The following is a 22,331-nucleotide window of genomic DNA, read 5'->3' on the forward strand; positions in this document are numbered from 1 at the left end:
CACATATACACACTCATCCACCCATACAGTCCTGCACATATTCTGTCTTCAAAACACATACAAAGAGAGTCAGTCATTCATGCATCTATGTGCTAAGTAATACCCCCACCAAACCATACAAACACTCATACTGATACTAAGAAAAACATCTAATAACCCATATACATCCACATGTAGCTACTCACCAACCCATGCAGCCACTTATACACAAAGTGAAACACTAATACATATATTTAAATATTTAAACATTACTCACTAATATATGTATTCACTAAGATACACTTAATAAGCCAGTTAACCAATCAATTTCTTTTAAAAAAAAAAATCCATTTAGACACTTATTTAAACATTTATTCTTCTATCAACTTTTACATATACATATATAAAACATATTTATTTTTCAGAAAGACACACATTCACTGGATGGTGTCATCAGTGATGTCATGAGTGATGTCACTGACCATGTCATGAGTGATGTAATATGTGACGTCATCAGCAGTGCATTGCACGCGCAAGTTATAGTGAGTCCAACTAACTATAACGTGGGAATTTCAATGGTTTTATGCGAGTAAAATTTCCAGCTAACTATAACTGGTGTGAAACCTATGGTTTTTTCAGTGAATATATATATATATATATATATATATATATATATTCACACAAAAGGTTGCCCAATTTGAGGAGGCCCCTTCGGAGGATACACTTCAAAACAGCGAGGGCTCCACTGGAAACAGCGTGTAACTGGCATCAAAATACACGGCTCTACGCGTTTCGGGTTTCCCCTTGCTCACGAGCCAGGCAGCATACTACAACACGGCAGCCAAAGATTTGGAACACCTGCTTTATTACATCATTCCCGCCCACTGGGCGTGTCTCAATGCCTCACACGGCATGTGCCTGTTGTTGCATTATGGTCTTAGCAGTCCAATCTTATGTTGCTACCCCAGTGGGTGGTGCCAATGTTCGAAGTTTGTGCAATTAAAATCCACAGTGGGACGATGTGCAGTTAAAAACTTGGTTCAGTAGGATTAAGTCACCCCTACGTGTTGAAATCCCACGATCCACTTTGGTAAACAGAAGTCCGTTACCTGGATCCGCAGACATGCACAATTGCACAAACTTCGAACATTGGCACCACCCACTGGGGTAACAACATAAGATTGGACTGCTAAGACCATAATGCAACAACAGGCACATGCCGTGTGAGGCATTGAGACACGCCCAGTGGGCGGGAATGATGTAATAAAGCAGGTGTTCCAAATCTTTGGCTGCCGTGTTGTAGTATGCTGCCTGGCTCGTGAGCAAGGGGAAACCCGAAACGCGTAGAGCCGCGTATTTTGATGCCAGTTACAAGCTGTTTCCAGTGGAGCCCTCGCTGTTTTGAAGTGTATCCTCCGAAGGGGTCTCCTCAAATTGGGCAACCTTTTGTGTGAATATGTTAAAACGGCCTGTCCAGGTCGTGAGGAAGGCCCGCCGCATGTCTGCGGATCCAGGTAACGGACTTCTGTTTACCAAAGTGGATCGTGGGATTTCAACACGTAGGGGTGACTTAATCCTACGGAACCAAGTTTTTAACTGCACATCGTCCCACTGTGGATTTTAATTGCACAAACTTCGAACATTGGCACCACCCACTGGGGTAACAACATAAGATTGGACTGCTAAGACCATAATGCAACAACAGGCACATGCCGTGTGAGGCATTGAGACACGCCCAGTGGGCGGGAATGATGTAATAAAGCAGGTGTTCCAAATCTTTGGCTGCCGTGTTGTAGTATGCTGCCTGGCTCGTGAGCAAGGGGAAACCCGAAACGCGTAGAGCCGCGTATTTTGATGCCAGTTACAAGCTGTTTCCAGTGGAGCCCTCGCTGTTTTGAAGTGTATCCTCCGAAGGGGCCTCCTCAAATTGGGCAACCTTTTGTGTGAATATATATATATATATATATATATATATATATATCAGCTCATAAAACCTTTATGCAGTAAAGAACGGACCGCACTCAGTTGTCTTTTCAGAAATTGAAAATTCACGATTTTATTTCATCGTCCGCTTTAGAAACAGGACGCGTTTCGGCATCTTGCCTTTGTCAACTGTTACTTGTATGTCATTTTCACACAGATTCAAATAAAGTTGCACAGTGATGTCACATCCTCTTCAATGGTCAACATGAAAAACGGACAACAATTCATTCTTGTTGTAACGGCGGCCATCTTCTAGTGTGTTTCACATTAATCAATAACATACCCTTTTTACAGTGAGCGCCAAATTAAACAGAAAATTATTAAGCGCTGGATGGGCATTGGTCAGCCAAGCATTTTGCTGTAATCACTTACGAATATATACATATAGTTCATTCAGGTTGATGTTCTATACAATCCATTATTTTACCCTAAATAAAGCCGAACAGAGGTATGTACAAAGTATGCAGCTACAGATAGCAGTTCATTGAGAGAAAACTCTATATACTATCTCATAGTAATTAAAGAAAGGAAAGATAGGATCCTTTGAGAAAAAAACCCTTGTGATGTCAGATTACTGACCAAGATGACTGACTAATTCCTCTTCGGTATTTAGCCCACGTGGAGACTTAGTTTGAAGATCTAAATTAAACCTAGATTCTAGTCTCCGCTATACACATATATATATATTTTTTCCGCACCTTTTTGCACCGCAAATGTCAGGGCACTCGCAGGCGGGTGCTTCTTCATGTGGGTGCCCACGTGAATATCAATGCTCCAAGACTCCGTTTCCCCTTTGTAACAAAGTATAGCACTCAGTGGATGTCGGGCAGATAGTTTATTTAGCCAGCAGCAGACTGTTTACTGGCGAAGGACCCAGTCCGAAACGCGTCTAGATAGTTTATTTAGCCAGCAGCAGACTGTTTACTGGCGAAGGACCCAGTCCCAAACGCGTCTGTTTTGCTGTCTGCTGCTGGCTAAATAAACTATCTGCCTGACATCCACCGAGTGCTCTACTTTGTTACAAAGGGGAAACAGAGTCTTGGAGCTTTGACATATATATATATATATATATATCTATTCCTGATGTTTAGATAATCCGGATCTATCTGTGAGTAATTAAATGTGCAGAGCTCATGAAAAAGTGGGAAACTCGCTCTTATTATATATACTTATAAATCTGGGCCCCAACATATTATGTCATATCTGAAAAACCAGAATAGAGCAATAACACTGCAGACAACATATATTCAGTGCACCAGCTGGCAGTTTATATTATGGCAGTTGTTATGAAGCAAGTTAACCTGATATTGTTCCTTAAGCACTTTGTTGATTACAAAGATGTTTGTCTATCAGATCATATGCCAAGAAGGAGTGTTATATGTAACATCTTTCTTGTTTTAGCCTGTGTGTGTTCTTGTACGTTGGTTGTATAACTTTGTGACATTGAAAGATTGTTGTAGTTACATTTATTTTGCTTATCTTTTGATTTTCTTTCTCTCTGTTTTCTTTATAGCACCATCAACATCAAGCAGCTCAGGCGCTTCACTTAGCAAATCAACAGCAGCAGTCTGCAATTTATCATGCTAGTCTTGCACCAACGCCACCTTCCATGACACCAGGTTCAAGTAACCAGTCTCCACAAAATAACTTCCCAGCACAACAGACTGTCTTTACAATTCATCCTTCACATGTTCAGCAAGCCTATAGTAATGCTCCACATATGGCACATGTACAGCAGGTAAAGACATGTATGGTATGGTCTATTGCAATATGTTGATTTTAGATATGCATGTTATCTAGCGGTTAGGCTTGAAATGTGTTTGATAGATTTAGATTTTAAATAGCCATCTGCATCAACTTTTGGGCATATACTGATGCAATACCTAGTGCAATGTTGGCCAGAACACCCAAATGCCCTTTGATTTGACTACACTATTTTCTGATTCTCCATAGCATTTCTTAACCCATCAACTCGAATCCATGTTGTGCAGATTTTTATTCTGTTTCTGTGCAACATCCAACTGGCGAGAGATGCTAGTTTGTTAACCTGGTCCAAGATGATGCTTGACTTTGAGTGAGAGGAGAAAAGAGTTTTGATTTAGCTTTTTAAGAATTTGGAGAGGATTACTAATGAAAAACATTCTATTAAAGGTTTGTATAGGCTGCCTTGCACAGATTGCCATCAAGAATAAATATGTGTGTTCAGGGTCTTCTTTCAGCTCATTATGAGCATTCCTGTACATAATTTAGGAATTCCAAAACGTATTCTCCGCCACGTAAAACTAATATGGCAGTTCTGTTGGCCATGAAAGAAGCAACACCATTAGTTTCTTAGGAGGATGGCTTTTAGCACCAGTATGATCGATCCAAGTTGAAGAGAAAGTACTCCCTAATGTGTAAGCCTCATTATGTGATTCATACGTCAGTGAGAATAAGATAAGCCCTAAATTGAATATTAACTACCTACATACAGACACTTTGATAACATCCAGGGTTCTGCTGCATTACTCTCTACAAGCGACAGGTGTTCTGCAGAAGCCACAGGTCTCAAAAGTTGCAGTACTTTAAACCACTAGCACTTCTTAGTCAGAGTGAAGGGAGAGAAAACATATAGATGTGTTTGAGTATGACCGTAGCCTCCAAGTGTCCTATTTCATGTATGAAACCATTGTGTTGAGAATTTTGAAATCCTACCTAAAACCAAAAAATATTCACCGACTAGAATATCGGCATGTATGTGCATAGTCACAGAACGCATTTTGATGTATACATTGTTTATTTTTTTAACATTTCTAAAAGAACACATTCATATATAATTAAGCATTTTCTATCTTTCTTTTCTAAGCAAAGCCATTTTAATACATTCATGCAAAGTACATGTGACTGAACACCGCTCTATCCTTCAATTCAATAATACTAAAGCTCTACTTTCTCATAATGCTGATAAGTCAAGCAGCTCAGATTTTCATTAATACTAGCAAGCATCCTGAGCACAATTTACCTATTTTACGTTTCAGTTCATTTTGTCAGTAGGTATGCTGTAATTCGTTTTTTGCCTTCATCTGATTTCATAAGATGTCGCCCTTCAAATTCAGTGTTTTCCTGGGTTAGTAATTTTCTTTTTCTCTAGTGGTGAAAATAAATCTTATGCTTGTGTAGTCTTCCTACTAGCATGACAGATGGCATGTGATGCCCTACAGAAGTTTCAGAGAGAGGGAGTTGACCTGTGGGCTAAACTGTGCCTTCTTGGTAAGAGAACAGACTCCACATCGGTACTTTTCTTGCAAAGGTACCAATGGATTTGACTCCACATGGTGGGAACCACTTCCTCCAGTGAAGCAGCCGCCATGCGGTGTCTCAGAGTGCAGCTCAAGTTATGTGGGAGAAGGTGTTTCCACCAGGACTTTTAAACACACGTTTGGCAGAAGCAACATCAACATGAACCGAATCACACTTTCTATTAAAGACAGAAAGCGCCTACTAACAGCAGAAAACCCACAAAAACAGTGATGTGCCAGACACCTCTCTCCCTTTTCCAGAGCCAACTTCAGCAAGATATTTATGTTGTACAGTGAAATAACTAAAGTACAGCCCTTGGTGTGGTAAGATTTCCCTACTGTTCCATTGCTCTGACACCAGTATGAATGGAGGGTGGTTGAAAGCCATTATTGGTTCTGATTTTGATGCAGTCCAGTGGTTCTTAACAAAGATGACAAATAGGAGGCAGACAATTTGCTCTACCCTCATTCTACTGACGCTGGCCTCTATCGTGACCTTCAGAATTCCATTAGTTTGGACACTTTGCTTGAAACTGACTTGGACTCTTGCCTTGCCCCCCATACAAAGAGAGTGAATCCTTTCTGGTGGTTGTATGCAGGGCCTCAGGTTTTTGGAGTTACAGTTGCCCACAGGTGGGACTAAGGCAAACTTGTTGTCTCAGACTTTACAGCCAGGGCTATCGATGGGTGAGCCTTGCTGCCCTTTAAGAAGCCCTGTCTGAAGCTCTTTTGGCAGCGTGATCCAATCCTTGTTCTGCACCACCAAGTGTGCCACCCAGTTGCTCAGCTTGCTCCTGGGATCACATCATATCATAGTGGAAGCCAAATCCAACTCCGGAGAGTCTTGTACAAGCTTTGGTGAGCAAGGTGAACACTAATACTTTCCCTACTACTGCTCTAGATAAGGAGTCCAAAGGTCTGATCCCCTAGACAAATTGTGAACACTGTATGCCACTTGGGCTACAGCAAGCACACGTTGTGACATGGCGAGCAAGATCTTACCTGTTCGCCTTCGGGATTTTTTTTGCCCAAACTGCACATGGTCTGCAATACATCCTGAAGGTGAGGTTGGATAGTATGGAATGACCGCCAGGCCTTGGGCACCAAGTCATTTTCAGAAGACGTGACTGGATGCCTACTGATGGGTTCCCCAGGAACATCCAAGTGCCATTGATGGACATGCCTTTTGAGGGAGGCAGGCTCTTAGGTGAAAAGGTGAATTCATTCATGTGGTGAATTTAAGGATAGCTGTGCCACAGCTCACTCCTTGGGTTTACCGCTCCCATCTCACCAGTTCCAACATTGGTAATGTAAGTTCTGGAGTTACTTGAGTGGCCTTGCCCCCAGACAGGCGATCCTCACAACCAGTACAATTTTTTTGTGGCTTCAAAGAAAAAGGTGGTAACAGAAGCCCGGAATCACCAACAGGTGCAATAGTCGTCCTCATCAGCCATAGTCAAGCTGGTCAAGCTGGGCTGTATTAGTCTGGTGAGGCACACTTCATATCTGATAGGTGCCTTCTAACTGCAGATCTCCTACCTTAGATTTTCCCCACGTGTCAGATTGGATCCGGAGGTTTTTGGTAGGTGGTGTCGATCGGCTCCGTGGTCGGCGGCGTCCACACTGGAAATGACATCTCGGGACTTATGTAGGCACCTCCCAGGTGCGCTGACATCAATTCTTTTCTTTCTGCACCAGCCAGCGCTGATCTGTAGAAGAGATACCTCTCTGTCACTTTTTGACAGGCCTTTTTTCGACATTTTGCCAACTTCTTTTGAGGTTTACCTTATGATGTGTTAAGGATGTTCTTGCGCAGGTCGGGTTTTAAGCTGAGCGAATGTCGATAGTGTACCTGCACTTCGTGTGCCTTTGGGGCTTGACCACAGCACCAAGCTGTGCTCCGATTGCTGGGCCATAGATCCAAAGACTTTGAGGGAGCAGTTCCTGAAGCTGCTCGCAGCCTGACTGCTTACAAGATCAGGGACCCATAGCACTCTTGGCCTCGTTCTCCAGAGCCTACTCCGGGACCGACTCTGCACCTTTTCAAATTTCTGAAGCATTTTTGGGGGGTCTGACTCCTATGCAGCATTGGGACCTGCAGGGTTAGAGGGGGCCCCTTCAGGTTATGCGCTGGTGGCTCCGGCGGAGTCCCACAGATCCATGCAGCTGCCTGTCGAGCCATCTCAACCTTCCCTTGCGCCGATGTCCCCAACGTCATCCCAGACACCGACCCCAATGGGAGCCCTGCCTCTCAGATCCGAGCCTGAGCCTAATTTTCATCGGCTAGGCCGCAAGAAAGGGTTCGTGGACCCTTTAGAATACCAGCCCTATGATGAACAGAATGTGAACTGTGGGGAGGACTTGGGTGAGGCTAGCGGTCTGGAAACATCTCCAGATGCTGGCCTGCTTCCTCCTCCTACCATGGCTGCCAAGGAGGGAGCATGGTGGTGCATAGGGTGGCTGAGTTCTTTGACCTTCAGTTGCCCACAGTGGCAGTCAAGACTAATCTCTTAACGGAAATGCTACAGCTAGGAGTCTCCATGTCGGAACCCTTACTCCTGTTCAACGACTCCCTCGCTGATGTTCTAATGGGTTCATGGCCCATACCCAATACAGGGGCTCCTGTGAATAGGACGATTTCAGGTCACCATCACCCGCACCTGGGGACCCAAAGTTCCTCATTCAAAGCCATACCCCTGAGAGCCTGGTGGTCCAAGCCTCCACAACCCAAGGTGCTTTCCCTGACGCTCTCTCGGATAGGAAATACAAGATTCTAGACTCACATGGAAAGAAAGTGTTTTCTTCCGTTAGCCTGGTTTTGATGTCTTTGAACACCGCACGCCTTTTGGGCTGTTTTTCCCACACTTTGTGGGATACAGTTGCACATGTTTTGCCAGAGATCCTTCAGGAGGCCCAGACTTTACTCTCCCAAGCTGTCACCAACGGGATGGATGCAGCAAAGTTCACAGTTCGCTGCAGACTTGACATTAGCCACTTGCTGAGCAGTGCAGTTTCCATAACAGTGGCCCTTAGGCACCATGCTGGGTGAGAACATCTCGATACCAAAGGGGATGATGGACGAAGCGTTTGAGCAAATGAAACACTCACCCCCAGTCAACTGATCTGGCTTTAATCCATCACCATTCTTTAACTCACTCCACCACCCCAGTTCAGACATGGCCATATGCAAATCAGTCTGACCCTGTGCCTCATGGGAACAGTCCAGCCCGAACTGTCAAGCCATTTCTTCCCCGGACTGGAAACAAGCATCCTGGGACCGGTTTCGGATTCATAATTCTCATCAGCCAGGCTTTCTTGAATCCAGTGGTAGAGTGAGCAAGGGACCCACGTCTGGGCATTCCCTGCCAACAAAGCAATACCAAAGGGGATGATGGACGGAGCGTTTGAGCAAATCAAACACTCACCCCCAGTCAACTGATCTGGGTTTAATCCATCACCATTCTTTAGCTCACTCCACCACCCCAGTTCAGACATGGCCATATGCATATCAGTCTGACCCTGTGCCTCATGGGAACAGTCCAACCCGAACTGCCAAGCCATGTCTTCCCTGGACCGGAAACAAGCATCCTGGGACCGGTTTCGGATTTAAATTCCTCATCAGCCAGGCTATCTTGAATCCAGTGGTAGAGTGAGCAAGGGACCCACGTCTGAGAACATCTGGCTTTTCAGGGGATGTCCAGGCATCCCTCATAGACATGGCACCCCTTTCTTAGGAGACGAAGCAGATTTTCTCTCAAGCGCTTTATGGATTCTTGTGCCACAGCCACGTCCTTATGCCCCTCTACAGCCTCATTTCCACCCCAATCTGCTTTTCGCTCACTTTGTGGCTACGGAAGTGGTTTACAGCTGCGCTAATTCCAGCCTACTACAACAAACAGGGGGGGAGGAGGGTCATAGGGAAATTTTAAAGACCTACCCAGGTTCACATCCCCGAATACTATATATGATCAACAAACAAGAACCGGGGGTCTAAATACCAAACTTATGGCGGCTCGACAGGACTTCACAACAGTAAGTCAGTACCCTAGATACACCAAGAACACTAAAAGAAAAAAGAAGAACTCCTATTCAGAAGAGAACCTCCCCCAAGACTCAGGACAGTCTTGAGGCAACGACGGACAGAGCAGGGTCTCTAATTCCTGAGCACGGTCCAGGTGAGGTGAGGTCCAGTCAAGCTGGATGCCATCTGCATTCACTGATGCGGAGGAGTAGTAAATTACAGGTTGTATTTATTCCAACCTTTTGATCATTTCATTAATTAGACACTTATACACGATTATAAGCAGTAGCAACTTTTGAGAGCAGAGGCCCTGACGGAAGCCAAAGGGATTAATTACCCGCATGGCTGAAACATGTTGGCCCTTTTTGGCAGTCATTTGTTTATACTGCCCGTTGCACTGTTCTGTTTTTAACTAGGGGATGTGCCTATGATTCAATAAAATTTGTACTATTTTGGGTTACATCACTCTATTTTAAAATTCACCACATATTTTTGTTTGTTGCACTGCACTGTTTCTCTTTTTGCAATCAATTATCTAACTGCTCATTGGTTGTCTGAAAAGTGGCTGTGGGAAAGATCCAGCTTGCTAATGGTAATATGTCTAGAGGCATACCATGTCACTAACTGGATGACCAAATGATAATACTGATCACATGGTTAAGTGGATGGCATTCCAGCTATACTAGCCTGGATCTTCCCACTTATCACCCCCCTTTTTTGGTTCTCTTCTGAATATGAGTTCTTCTTTTTTCTTTTAGGGTTCTTGGTGTAACTAGGGTACTGACTTACTGTTGTGAAGTCCTGTCGAGCCCACCATAAGTTAGGCATTTAGACCCCCGGTTCTAATTCCAGCCTAACCACTGTGCACTCAGGCTCCCTAGCTTCAGCGTGTCCGAGGGCTCAGTACCCACATACCTCGTGGATCTGGTGGCCAGCAGTCTGGTCAGTTAACCACCCCCTAATGCTAGTCAACCTTGTGGCTCCCAAACTGGGCACGAAGAGTCTGGTTTTGAACTTTTGAGCATGACCATCGATCCTCCGATCAGACTGCCCCTTGTGGAAGATATTCTGTTGCAGCAGCAAGGGAGGGTTCTCCGCCCAAACCTGTCCACTCTTTGCCTTCTTGCATGGAGATTGAGCTGCAGCAGTTGACCGATTTCAACCTGCCTCCTGAAGTCTGTATTGTCATCTTGGCAGCCAGGTGTCCCTCCACCAAGACAGTGTATGCCTGCCATTGAAAAACATTGTGTCATGGTGTGAAGAAAAATCTGATGGTCCCCTGTTTGCCCCTCTTTCTAAGGTTCTGCTTTTCATGCTTTCTCTTGAATGAAGGGCTCTGATGTGAGCACTCTTAAGGGCTATCTGTCTGCCAATTCTGCTTTCATCTGGTTACCTGATCAACCCTCTTTGTTCAGGTTTCCTATTGTATGTCGGTTCCTTAAGGGGCTCTCTCTTCTCTTCCCGCCTTCACCATTCATTATGCCTCAGTGGGACCTTAATTTGGTTTTAACTGTTTTTTAATGTGTGCTCCTTTTGAGCCCCTACACAATTGTCCCTTCAGCCTTCTCAACTTCAAAACAGCCTTACTTGTGGCAATTACATCTGCTCACAGAGTAAGTGAGCTGCAGGCCTTGTCGGCTAAGGCGCCTTACCTAGGTCGACCCTGTCAAAGTGGTACTTCGCACAAGAGCCTCCTTTCTACCAAAATTGGTCAACCCTTTTCATGTAGGCCAATCTATCACCTTTTGTACCTTTTATTCTTCTCCACAGAAGAGGAGCAACTCCACTGTCTGGACATAAAAAAGAGTGTTGTTCTACGTTGTTCTACGTTGACTGCACACAAGAGTTCCAGCTAGACGACCAACTGTTTGTGGGGTACGTTGGTACAGAGTAAGGTTGAGCTGTGCAGAAGCGGACCATCTCCAGATGTGTCGTGCTCTACATCAAAATCTGCTACGCACTGACCAAGAAGCAACCTCCTGAAGGTTTACGGGCTCATTCCACTAGAGCTAAAGCAGCCACCACTGCGTTAGAATGCAGAGCAGATATACCGCTCCATTATATGGGTCTATTCATTAATATTGTAAGTGCCAGTGAAGCAGTAGATTGTACATTGGCTGGGAACTTGACAACTCAAGTTCTACAGCACCATGATGGCGTTACTGTACCCAGGAGTGTTTGGTACCAAACCGTTCCTTGTAATAAATCCACACTGATGCCAGTGTGAGATTTATTAAAACGCACTCCGAGGTGCCCCCTGAAAACTTACTCACCCTGGTGAGGGCACTGACTGGCTTTAGGCAGCCTCCCACACTCACACATGTTTCTGGACCCCTGGGTGGAGAGCCTCTGGTCTCTGGGACCAGTAACAATGCACATCCTGGGCAGAGGTGTCACACCTCCTCCCCCAGGATGGGCCAGTGCTTGAAGGGGAAGCTTTAAAGGCTGCTGCCTTTGTAATGCGACCCCCCAGCCTCTACTTCTAGCAGCAGATTGCAACTCTCCGGTTTGTACTCTCACTATGGGCAGGATAATCAGTGGGAAAACTTAGAAAAGCGAAGTTGTGTGCCCACCTTTGCCAAATCCACCCCTCAGGTGGAGGAGGCAAAGTTAAGCACACTTTTCCGTCCCCTCCATCTTGAAGATGAGGGGACTCCTCCAATCAGAACTAGGTCTATGCCCACTCCCACAGTAGGGTGGCATAATAGTGGGTGTAGTCACTCCAGGTAAAGTGTTCATTGGCCCTACCTGCTACTCCCCTAAAATCCCCCTAAATGTAGTATTTAGGTGGCTCCCCCAGACTTAGTAACTAGATCTGTAACGACCAGAGAAGAAAGAAGACATCCCTGCAGAGAAGACTGAAGATGACTACTGCCTTCGCTCTAGCCCTACCGGCCTGTCTCCGTCTTCTGCGAACCTGCATCCTGTCTTGCAGCCAGCGACCTCTGAAACCATGGGAGGACTGCTGCCTTCGAAAAAGACTCCAATCTCCCGTGGACAGGGGACCTGTCCAGAAGAAGCCAATGGCAAGGACTCAAGCTCCAGGCAGATCCATATCTCTCACCAACTCTGCACCAGACGCCCACGACCTGAGTGGCTCACCTGTGCAGTGAAGTCTCCGCAGCAATCCTGACCTTGAGTCCAGCGGTGGCTGACCTCTCCTGATCTCCATGATGGCACCTGCAGTGCGAATCCAGAGACGGCCCCTAACCGCGACCGGCTCTGGTGACCGGCTCTGGTAAGAAGACTCAGTCGAAAGGCACCCCTGCACCTGAAGCCCCTGGGCCTTGGTGAGTTGATCCAACGGTGGCCCGACGACCCCCTACATCTCTCCTTACCACTGCTGCCGGTCTCCCTCCTGCAACCTGTTTGCTAAAAGAAGAAACCCCATTGAAAAGCTTGGCCCCTACAACCAATCTAATTATCTGCAAGCAGTGTGGCTCCAGGCACACCTAGTCTCCATAGTGGTGCAGTTTTGGTACTGACCCTTCTCCCTTGCTGACCTTTGGACTGGAATTGTAAGTGTATTACTTAAGTGTTTAACTGCAATATTGTTTTCCCCATAGGATAACATTAAACTGTTTTGAAAATTTACTAACTGTCGATTTTTCAAAGTATAAAGCATTTATATTTAAAAACTTACCTTATTGCAAATACCTTGGTCTTAAAATAAAATACAAAGTATATTTTTGTAAAATTGGTCAGGACCTCCATCTTTAGTTGTGTGTCCATTATTGATCAATGTTGTGCAAAAAATGTCTTAAGTTCCTCTGGTTAGGTCTAAGGATGCTCACCCACACTACCATTAAAGAGCACTTGGGTTTTACATTGTGCCCTGTACAATTGTGGGGATCCCCTGGATTCTGTGCATGGTATAACCAACGAGTGGCAATACCATATACCGAGCCATCATCCTACAGCAGGAAGAGGCTTATCTTAGAGCTCAAGCTTCTGAACAACTTCCTTAGGAAGAACACGTTTGACAGGCTGACATTGGCACTTTTTCTGGTGGCCTTAGATCCCTTGGACTGTATAGCATCCTTGGACTTGCAGTATGCATACATGTTCATGTGCCAATCCTGCAGTCCCACAGAGGTTTACTCCAGTTTGCCTCAATGTTAAAGCACTTTGATTTCGCTGACCTGCCCTTCAGCCTTACCTCTGCTTCCCTGTATGTTCATGGAAGTGTTTTCGGTGGTGGGAGCTTATTTTTGCAGGACAAGAATGTATGTACTCCCTTAACTCGATGACTGGTTGCTAAAGGCGTTCTTGTCTCAGTCCATCTCTGACCACTACAAAACAATGATTTTGTAGTTTTCTTTCTTGAGGTTCTTTATCAGTGAACCAAATACCCATCTGCGGCATGTACAGGGGATTCCAATATAAGGGCCATCCTGTATACATGACTTTGAAGACATTTCTGCCTCCGTTGTCCCAAGTATTCCGGCTATGACCACGATTTTTCAGATTCGTGCTTTGCTTTTAGCCTAGATGGTTTTGAATCTTCTTGGTTTCCTGGCATTCTGCATACTGCTGGTGCCCTATGCCTTTTGGCATATGCAGGTTTTGCATTGTAGCCTTCTCTTTATTGGCCCGATATACTGATGGTTACTTCTCGGACAACTTCTGCATAGTTGACATGCGGCAGGTCATTCTGGCGATGAGTATAGGTTGTTACTTTGCACACCTTCACATATGAAGTCATTATATCCTGCAAAGTACATGAGAAATGCCAGTACATTTAGGTATATATATGAGTGCACTTAGGTGTGTGTGCATTTATATGTACTTTTTATTTTTTGAACTATTAATTATATTCATACCAAAGTACATGTTAGAATAAAATCAATAATAGTGAAAATAAAAACCTCTGAGCCCTAAAAACCGTATACCCAAGCCCTCCCCAAAACTTAAACCTCTTCAACCCTGAACCCTTTCCCACCTTTGAACCCTAAAAACATGTTACCCCTCCAAAACACTATCCATCCCTGAACCCTAAATACCCAGTAATGCGTTACTGAAAATGTATCCTTTAAACCTAAAACAAATGTTAATACTCCCATATTGGATTCCCATACAATGTATGTACATATACATATATAACACATATATATTTGATTTTGTGTGCGATAATTATAATTAAAAAATTAATTTTTGAATAATCTTAATTTTTTTTTAAAATTCAGAAATATGCCTGCAATGTAATGACTTCGAGGTTACTCCTGCAGTGTAATGGTTCCTATTGTAGGGCTTGGAAAGTGACGAAAATATACCCTGACTGACCCATCTAGCGCTCACAGTAGTGACGGTTACACCATCTCTCGAGTGGGGAGGTTTCCTGAACGAGGCAGGAATCCAAAATCACTGCTCTCCAGTATAATAGCTTTACCATATCAACCTCTGGATCTGTGCACCATACATGTGACCCTTAAGGACATCCTGCCCTCATTGAGGGGCAGATTAGCTCAGATACTAAAGGATAATAGGATTACCATGTGGTACTGCAACAAGCAAGACCTTGTTGGTTCCCCTGCCATCTGCCGAGAGGGCCTGTAGCTGCATCCTCACGGGATCTCCCTGTTGGTCAGTCACTTCAAGGTTCCCTGAGCATCAGGACACACAAAATAAACAGGCATCCTCTTCCCTGATAAAAGTGGCATCCACCTTAAAGAGCATTACTAAATTTAAGCAACTAAGTTGTAGTGATCCATCAGTCGTATTTTCTTAACAAATGGTCCCTTTAAAAACCAATATGGAATGCATCCAGCCATGTGGCAGTGTAGTACATATTTCATCTTCATGGTATTATCACTGTTGATTGTGCATCATTAATTTCACACGAAAATCAGTGGAATTGAAATATTTGATTCAGTGAGTCAGTTACTACCAGAGGCAGTTTCACAATATCTATTAACCTTCAACTGATGAATCTTCAGATTCCTTCTGCAGATTTGTATGTGTGTTCTGGGCTCCTTTGGGGAAATTGACATAGTACATAAGCATGCATTTAAAGCTGCAGAGGACAACGAGGAGAGAGAGCAGAGATCAGCTGACTCTGAGACTGTGCTCACTGGTTTTACAGGGGATGCCATTGACAGAGGAGTTGGCCCTTTAATTAACCCATTGGCTGGTGCCAGACAAACTAAAGAATAACACTGCTGCCAGTATGGAAACCTTATGTGAGATACAAATATATTTGGGTGTGAAGCATAGAAGCAAGATTGCAACATTGACATTGGTAATTTTTCCTTGTGCATGAATATAGCAGCTTTTTTAGAACAGGGTGAGATCAAAGGGACATTATAGTTGGGTGAAAATTGTAGTTATAGTTATCTCATGTAACTGTCACTCATGCCATAAAGTAACTAATGCGTGCCCTTATCCTGCACTGCTAATTATCCCACATATTACATCACTCATGACATGTTCTATGACATCATTGATAATATCATTGCATTTAAAATGATATCATTGATGACAAGCCTGCGCGGGTTTGTGGCCAAGCCAGCCAAGATGGTGGGCGTTCTTGATTGTGGCTCTGTGAACTGGCTTAAGCCTTGTCCATAATCTGTGTGGGGAGGGGGGGTGACCAAACAACACCACCGGCTCCAGTTTAGCTAAGGAGATGGTGGCGCGCCGATCCCTCGATAATGCTGTCCCAAAGATGTGTGAAACACGATCCGCGTCACGAGTGACGCAGACTTAACATGGTGGTGCCTATGAAGCAAGAACGAGCCCGCTGACAGCATATCAGCTCAAGCAGCCTCATCATGACACACCTGCTACAACACCCAGTGGGGAACTGCCGGGGTGCCGACAGTAGCGGAGGAAGCCGGACCCGAGCGACTGACAACCCGACTGGGGCGAATTGGTGCGGCGAGGATGGCTATGGCCTCTCTGCTTTGTGGGCCAGTCGACAAAGCAACCTCAGGCCCGGCACACGGTAACGGGCACTACGGAGCAGTGTCCTGGGTCCTGGCGGGCTTAAGTACGGAGAGCGGTGAGTACTTGGATCCAGGCACCCCCGCGCTGATAGAATGCCATGGACATCTCAGGTGAGCAATGGTGAGAGGAACGCCTGACCCATAAAAACAGCCCACAGTAGAAGCAGGAGAAAAGGACTTCAAGCGCAGCCTCACCCCCACACTGGCTATAAGGTGTTGGGCACCTAGGCAAATAGGGGCCTCATCCCTGTAGTAGACCACACAGTGCCCATACACATGGGAACAAGCACCTATAAACTGACATCAGCAACCAGATAACTCTGCAGGGGCCACCTGGGGATTCTGACATGGGGCCCACAGCTTTGGAGGCAGAGACCCTGGACTGCCAGGATCCTTGCTGGCACAACCGGGGCCGGTACCTCCAGTACTCTGAGAGGCCTGACCACTGTGGCGGGTTAGCGAGTAGGCACGCAATCCCCTCCTGCCTGGCCCTCGCTGGAGACTCCAGGGTGTGATCAGTGACGCAGGAAGGCCTAACACATCCGGAAGGCATGGGCACACACAACCCCACATCAAGTTTGAGCCACTCAGCACCATAAATCGAGGTGCGGCTCCCCACAGCAACGTTTGCGCAGCCGATAGTATGACCTGCTCCGCTGCAGCCATGTTCCGCCTGGGGCACGGGAGGTTGAGAGACAATCTGGGGTCCATCAGCGGCATCCGTGTCACAATAAAGCTTGAAACAGCAACAAGCGCAGCTGCACATATCAAAACGAAGAGGCATGCTCAATTTCATACAAATATGGGGAAGCTTCATTCACACGCTTGAACCCCTGATTCCTGCCACAACACAAGGTAGCACTCAAATTGCCAAATCCCAGCTGGACGACATAGAGTCCGTGCTAACCATGTCTATCTGAAAGAAACAGGTTAGTATTAGATTCCTTACCTTAGAATATCCCCAGGCGTCATACTGGATCCGGAAATGTTTGCGTAGCAATACCCTTGCGCGTCGGTAGGCGTCGTCTGCGGCTCCGCGTCCGTCGTCGGTGCCGTGATGACGTCGGTGGAGTACTTAGACGCCGCCTCCGCGTGCTGACGTCAGTTCTTCTTTTTTCCGCGCCAGCAGCGCAGATACGGAAAAGGTGGTACCTTAGTCATTTTTTGACTAAAACTTTTACGATCCTTTTTGATCCTTTCTTCGAGTCTTCGACTCCGAACGGTCCGGTAGGGATGCCAGGATTCAAGCCTTGTGAGAATTGCGACCGACTGATGTCGGTCACGTACCCTCACCGTCGGTGTCTCCACTGTCTCGGCGTCGATCATGACGACAAGACCTGCTCCGACTGCCGGGCCCTGACCTCGAAAGCTAGGCGGAAGCGGTCCCGCAAGCGACTCGAGCTCCGGCAGTCGGCCCCGCGTCGTGAGAGGTCTCGGTCCGGACGGAGGTCGAGGGACCGGTCGCGGGAGCGGAGCTACCATAGCTCCGGGAGTCGACATCACTCCTCAGGGTCGAAGTCGTCAGGTAAGCACAAGAAGTCGAAGAGACGTCATCGCTCTTCCGACTCCCCCCGACGCTCACGCGACGTGGCAGGGGGTTCGAGTGACACTGCCCACGCGGCTCCGCCGGAGGAGATTGAGCAGTTCCTCATGGCCATGAGGTTCCTCGCCCCTCCGACAGCCTCCGTGGCGCCTTCGGGCCCAGCGGACCCGTCTGGGGGCCCTAGCGGGTCGGGGGTTTCGGCTCCGACGCCGCCGGTGCCTTCGGGCCCGGCGCCGCAGGGCCCCACTGGATCTGGTTCCGGATCCGGGTCGTCACCGGTTGCCCTGACAACCTCACTGGCGCCGGCCCCTCAGGTGTCATCTCCGGCGCCGTCTTCGGGCGTCGTCGTCCCCGATGTCTCCCTCGATCTGGCGCCGGAGCGGCACCGCTGGGCGCCGCTCTCGACGCCGTTTGGAGAGTTTATTTTCCACGAGCCGGCCTCATCATTTGACACCCCTGAGTACCAGGAGATGGGTGATGAGGAGAATTGGGAGGGGTCTGAGGACCCTCTGACACGGGAGTTGTGAGAAGTTGGCCTGATATGCAGTGTTCACTATTCTAGTGATCACTATGTATCATTCCAAACGACCCTTCCGACCTCTACCTACATCTGCAGCACAGCTGAGACCCGTGGGTGCGACGAGACACGTGGGACTGGCCATCTTGAACGAACCTGCACTTCGCTTCCAGCACGACTCCCGAGGTAAACTCGACCAAGTGCTTTGGGGACTGAGAAGCCCCAGCCCCGAGCAGCCCCTGCACCGAAGGTCAGCCCTCCAGCATCCATGAGATCGGCGTGGGGCCCTTCTGCTTGTCTGCTGCTCGACGCGTTGTCTGGTCACTTGCCGGCTGGCTAGTGGCCTCCTAGACGACGAACCTTTGAATCTTTGCTGCTGGTCTGGTTGCTCCAGACTGGCCCTTGCTCCCTTCCAAAAGAGGGGCACCCCGGACTCTCCTAGTCCGCACCAGACGTCTTTTCCCTTCACCGCGTGGGTTGCCTTTGCCAAGGCCTGTTGACTCCAATTCCGGATCCGACACCGCCGACAGCGAGAGCCTGCGTGGGACAGCTCGTGCCTCCATCCTGGTCGTCGAAGACACCTCCTTGTCCACGTGGCTGCAGAGTCAAGCGTCCACTCTTCACCTGATCGTGACGACAGCACCTGGTTCCTTCCTGGTTCCACACCGGTCACTGGCTAGTGACTTTGAACACTGTCCCCTCTGCTTTCAGGTCCTCTTCTTCACCGATCCACCCTTGGATCGCACCGGACATCTTCCTCCTGGTCGCCTGCAGCATCTTTTCTTTCAGGCTCCATTGACTTCAACGCGAGAACCCGACACACTTTGGCACCTATGCACCCGCAGCCTGTGGGTGATGTAACGAGAGCATTTCGGTGCTCAAGGGTAGTTTAACTGTCCTAGTGTCCCGTTCCACAGTCGTTTTAGTCCTACCTAGTCAGGATTGTCCTTACTCACCTTTTTACTTGAACTGTACTGTCCATAGACGTTGTTACGCATCTCGCGTGTGAGTTCACACTCTGCACACGCGTTCCGTGGGCCTCCTATTACTTACCTGAAGTTAGTGTAGCGTGGTCCCATCGATCCTACAGCCTCTGGACAGCTCCATTCCTTTTATCGACTTTCACATTCCACTTACTTAGTATATGGTTTGTCATGCCCCTAGGGCACCATTGTAATTTTGTGCAACTTGTCGTATTTTTCGTAAGAGATTGTCATGTGCTTAGCCCTCTGACCTCATAAAGAGTTCAGAGGTGTTGTTATTAATAAATATACTGTTTATTTTCATAACAACCTGTGTGGTGTCCTTTCATCTGGTATTCAAGGGGTTATATTGTGGTAAAGCAGCTGGCTTCACATGCCAAAAGAGTTTAGCCTAAGACTGCTTTGTCCATGCTACCATTAGGATAGCTGGTCTATAAGGTTGACTTACAACCAATCACCATAAGGGTTGTTTGGACTGATACAAGGTGATCACTAGAACTAGTGAGCATCATATATCAGGCCAACTTCTCACAGTCGGGGACAACGGCGAGGCCAGTCCACACCCTCCCCCGCAGCATCCGCCTCAAAACCCTCCTAGTCCGTGCTTTCAGGCCCATGTGACGCCAGTGGGGGGCAGGGTTCGCCATCACCTCCTCCACTGGCGCACTATCACATCGGACAGGTATGTGCTGCAAATCGTTCGAAGGGGATACTCCCTCCCCTTCGAGGCCACCCCTCCAGCCATGCCACCTCAGTACCACCGTGTGTCGGGGGATCACTTGAAACTTCTGCAGGAGGAAGTTACGGCCCTCTTGGCCAAGGGGGCCATTGAGCGCATTCCTGGGCCAGAAGTAGGGTGTGGTTGTTACTCCCACTACTTTCTGGTACCCAAGAAGGGCAAAGGGGGCCTACGCCCTATCTTGGACCTACGGAACGTCAACGGCTTCCTCCGTAAGGAGAAGTTCAAAATGCTGACACTAGCTCAGGTCCTGGCTGCCCTGGACCCAGAAGACTGGATGGTAGCGTTGGACTTGCGGGACGCTTATTTCCATATCCCCGTCCTGCCGGCCCACCGGCGTTACCTGCGGTTCACGGTTGGCCACGAGCACTTTCAGTTTACCGTGCTCCCCTTTGGCCTTACCAGCGCCCCAAGGGTGTTCACAAAGGTGGTGGTGGTGGTCACAGCTCATCTGCGCAGGTTAGGGGTTTCAGTCTTCCCCTACCTCGACGACTGGTTGTTGAAGGCGGGCTCGCCCCAGACAGTCGTCAGCCATCTCCAGACGACGGCAGACCTCCTGCACCTGCTGGGGTTCTCCATCAATGTGTCGAAGTCACACCTGTGTCCCTCTCAGAAGCTCCTCTTCATCGGAGCGGTTCTCGACTCGGCGCAGTTTCGGGTTTATCCTCCCGAACAGCGGGTTTGGGATATTCAGGCTCTGATTCCACTCTTTCAGCCTTTATCCCGGGTCTCGATCAGGTTGACGCTGCAGCTTCTGGGGCATCACACCCGTTGGCAGATGGGGGCTCTGCAGTGGGACCTGAAGTTTTAGTGGGCCCAGCATCAGGGCAACCTCTCCGACCATGTCCTGATCTCGGAGGGCACTGCGAGACAGCTGCAGTGGTGGCTCACGGACCGCGATTGGGTCAGCAGCAGATCCCTCTCCCTTCCCCAACCGGAGCACGTAGTTGTGACGGACGTGTCCCTCCAGGGCTGGGGAGGCCACATGGGAGAGGCAGAGATCAGAGGCCACTGGTCTCCGGCGGAGTCCCGGCTCCATATCAACCTTTTGGGGCTGCGGGCGATTCGTCTAGCACTGAAGGCATTCCTCCCCTCTGTCCGGGGGAGTGTAGTGCAGGTGTTCACGGACAACACCACCGCCATGTGGTACTGCAACAAACAGGGCGGGGTAGGGTCGTGGACCCTTTGCCAGGAGGCTCTGCGCCTCTGGCAGTGGCTGGAACATCACGGCGTGACCCTGGTGGTTCAACACCTGGCAGGTTCTCTGAACGCCAGGGCGGACGAACTCAGCCATTGGTGCATGATGGATCACGAATGGCGTCTGAACTCTGACATGGCGCAAGGCCTCTTTCAGCAGTGGGGAGAGCCTTGGTTAGATCTATTCGCCACAGAAGAGAACGCGCAATGTCATCACTTCTGCGCGTTGGAATTTCCAAGGCGGCACTCGCTCGGGGACGCTTTTCGTCACGAGTGGAGTTGCGGTCTGTTGTACGCCTTTCCGCCTATACCACTTCTGCCCAGAGTGCTGAAGAAGATCAAGCGCGACCAGGCCCAAGTCATTCTTGTGGCTCCGGACTGGGCACGAAGGTACTGGTATCCCGAGCTACTCAGTATGTCAGTCGATCCCCCGGTTCGTCTGCCTCTTCAGGAGGACCTTCTGTCGCAGCAGCAGGGGACGGACCTCCACCCGAACCTGTCCAGTCTCCACCTCCATGCTTGGAGATTGAGCGGCGACAGTTGAGGCCATTTGACTTGCCTCCTGAAGTCTGTAATGTCATTCTGGCAGCCAGGCGTCCCTCCACAAAATTGGTATACGCCTGCAGGTGGAATAAGTTTGTGGCATGGTGCACAGCAAAGGCTGTGGATCCCCTTTCTGCCCCTCTTTCTGAGGTTCTTCTCTTCCTTCTTTCTCTTGCCCAGCAGGGCTCTGCTCTGGGCACTATCAAGGGCTACCTTTCTGCCCTTTCAGCCTTTCTGAGGCTGCCTGATCAACCTTCTTTGTTCAAGTCCCCTATTGTAACTCGTTTTCTGAAGGGCATCACACACATGTTCCCTCCTGTTCCGTTTGTGATGCCTCAGTGGGACTTGAACCTTACTTTTCTGATGTGCGCTCGCTTTCAGCCACTTCACAACTGTCCTCTCTGCCTTCTTACTCTGAAGACTGTTTTCCTGGTTGCCATCACCTCTGCCAGGAGAGTGAGTGAGCTCCAGGCTCTTTCATCCAAACCCCCTTTCCTTTCTGTCCATCTGGACAAGGTTGTGTTGCGGACTAGGCCATCTTTCCTGCCCAAGGTTGTCACGGCCTTCCATATCGGGCAGTCTATCTATCACCTTGCCCACCTTC

At 48.0% G+C, this 22,331-nt stretch overlaps 1 protein-coding gene across 19 annotated transcripts in view; it reads left to right on the forward strand.

Moving 5' to 3' along the window:
- Positions 1–22,331, forward strand: part of ATXN2 (ataxin 2) — a 1,876,777-nt gene that overhangs the window by 1,704,900 nt on the left and 149,546 nt on the right. For all 19 annotated transcript variants that reach the window (XM_078667457.1, XM_078667461.1, XM_078667458.1 and 16 more), the window contains one exon: positions 3,476–3,700. In XM_078667457.1, coding sequence (XP_078523583.1) covers positions 3,476–3,700 — 225 coding nt within the window. The remainder of the gene's footprint in view (positions 1–3,475; positions 3,701–22,331) is intronic.

This window comes from Lissotriton helveticus, chromosome 11, assembly GCF_964261635.1.
Source record: "Lissotriton helveticus chromosome 11, aLisHel1.1, whole genome shotgun sequence".
In the NCBI taxonomy this organism is placed as follows: domain Eukaryota; kingdom Metazoa; phylum Chordata; class Amphibia; order Caudata; family Salamandridae; genus Lissotriton; species Lissotriton helveticus.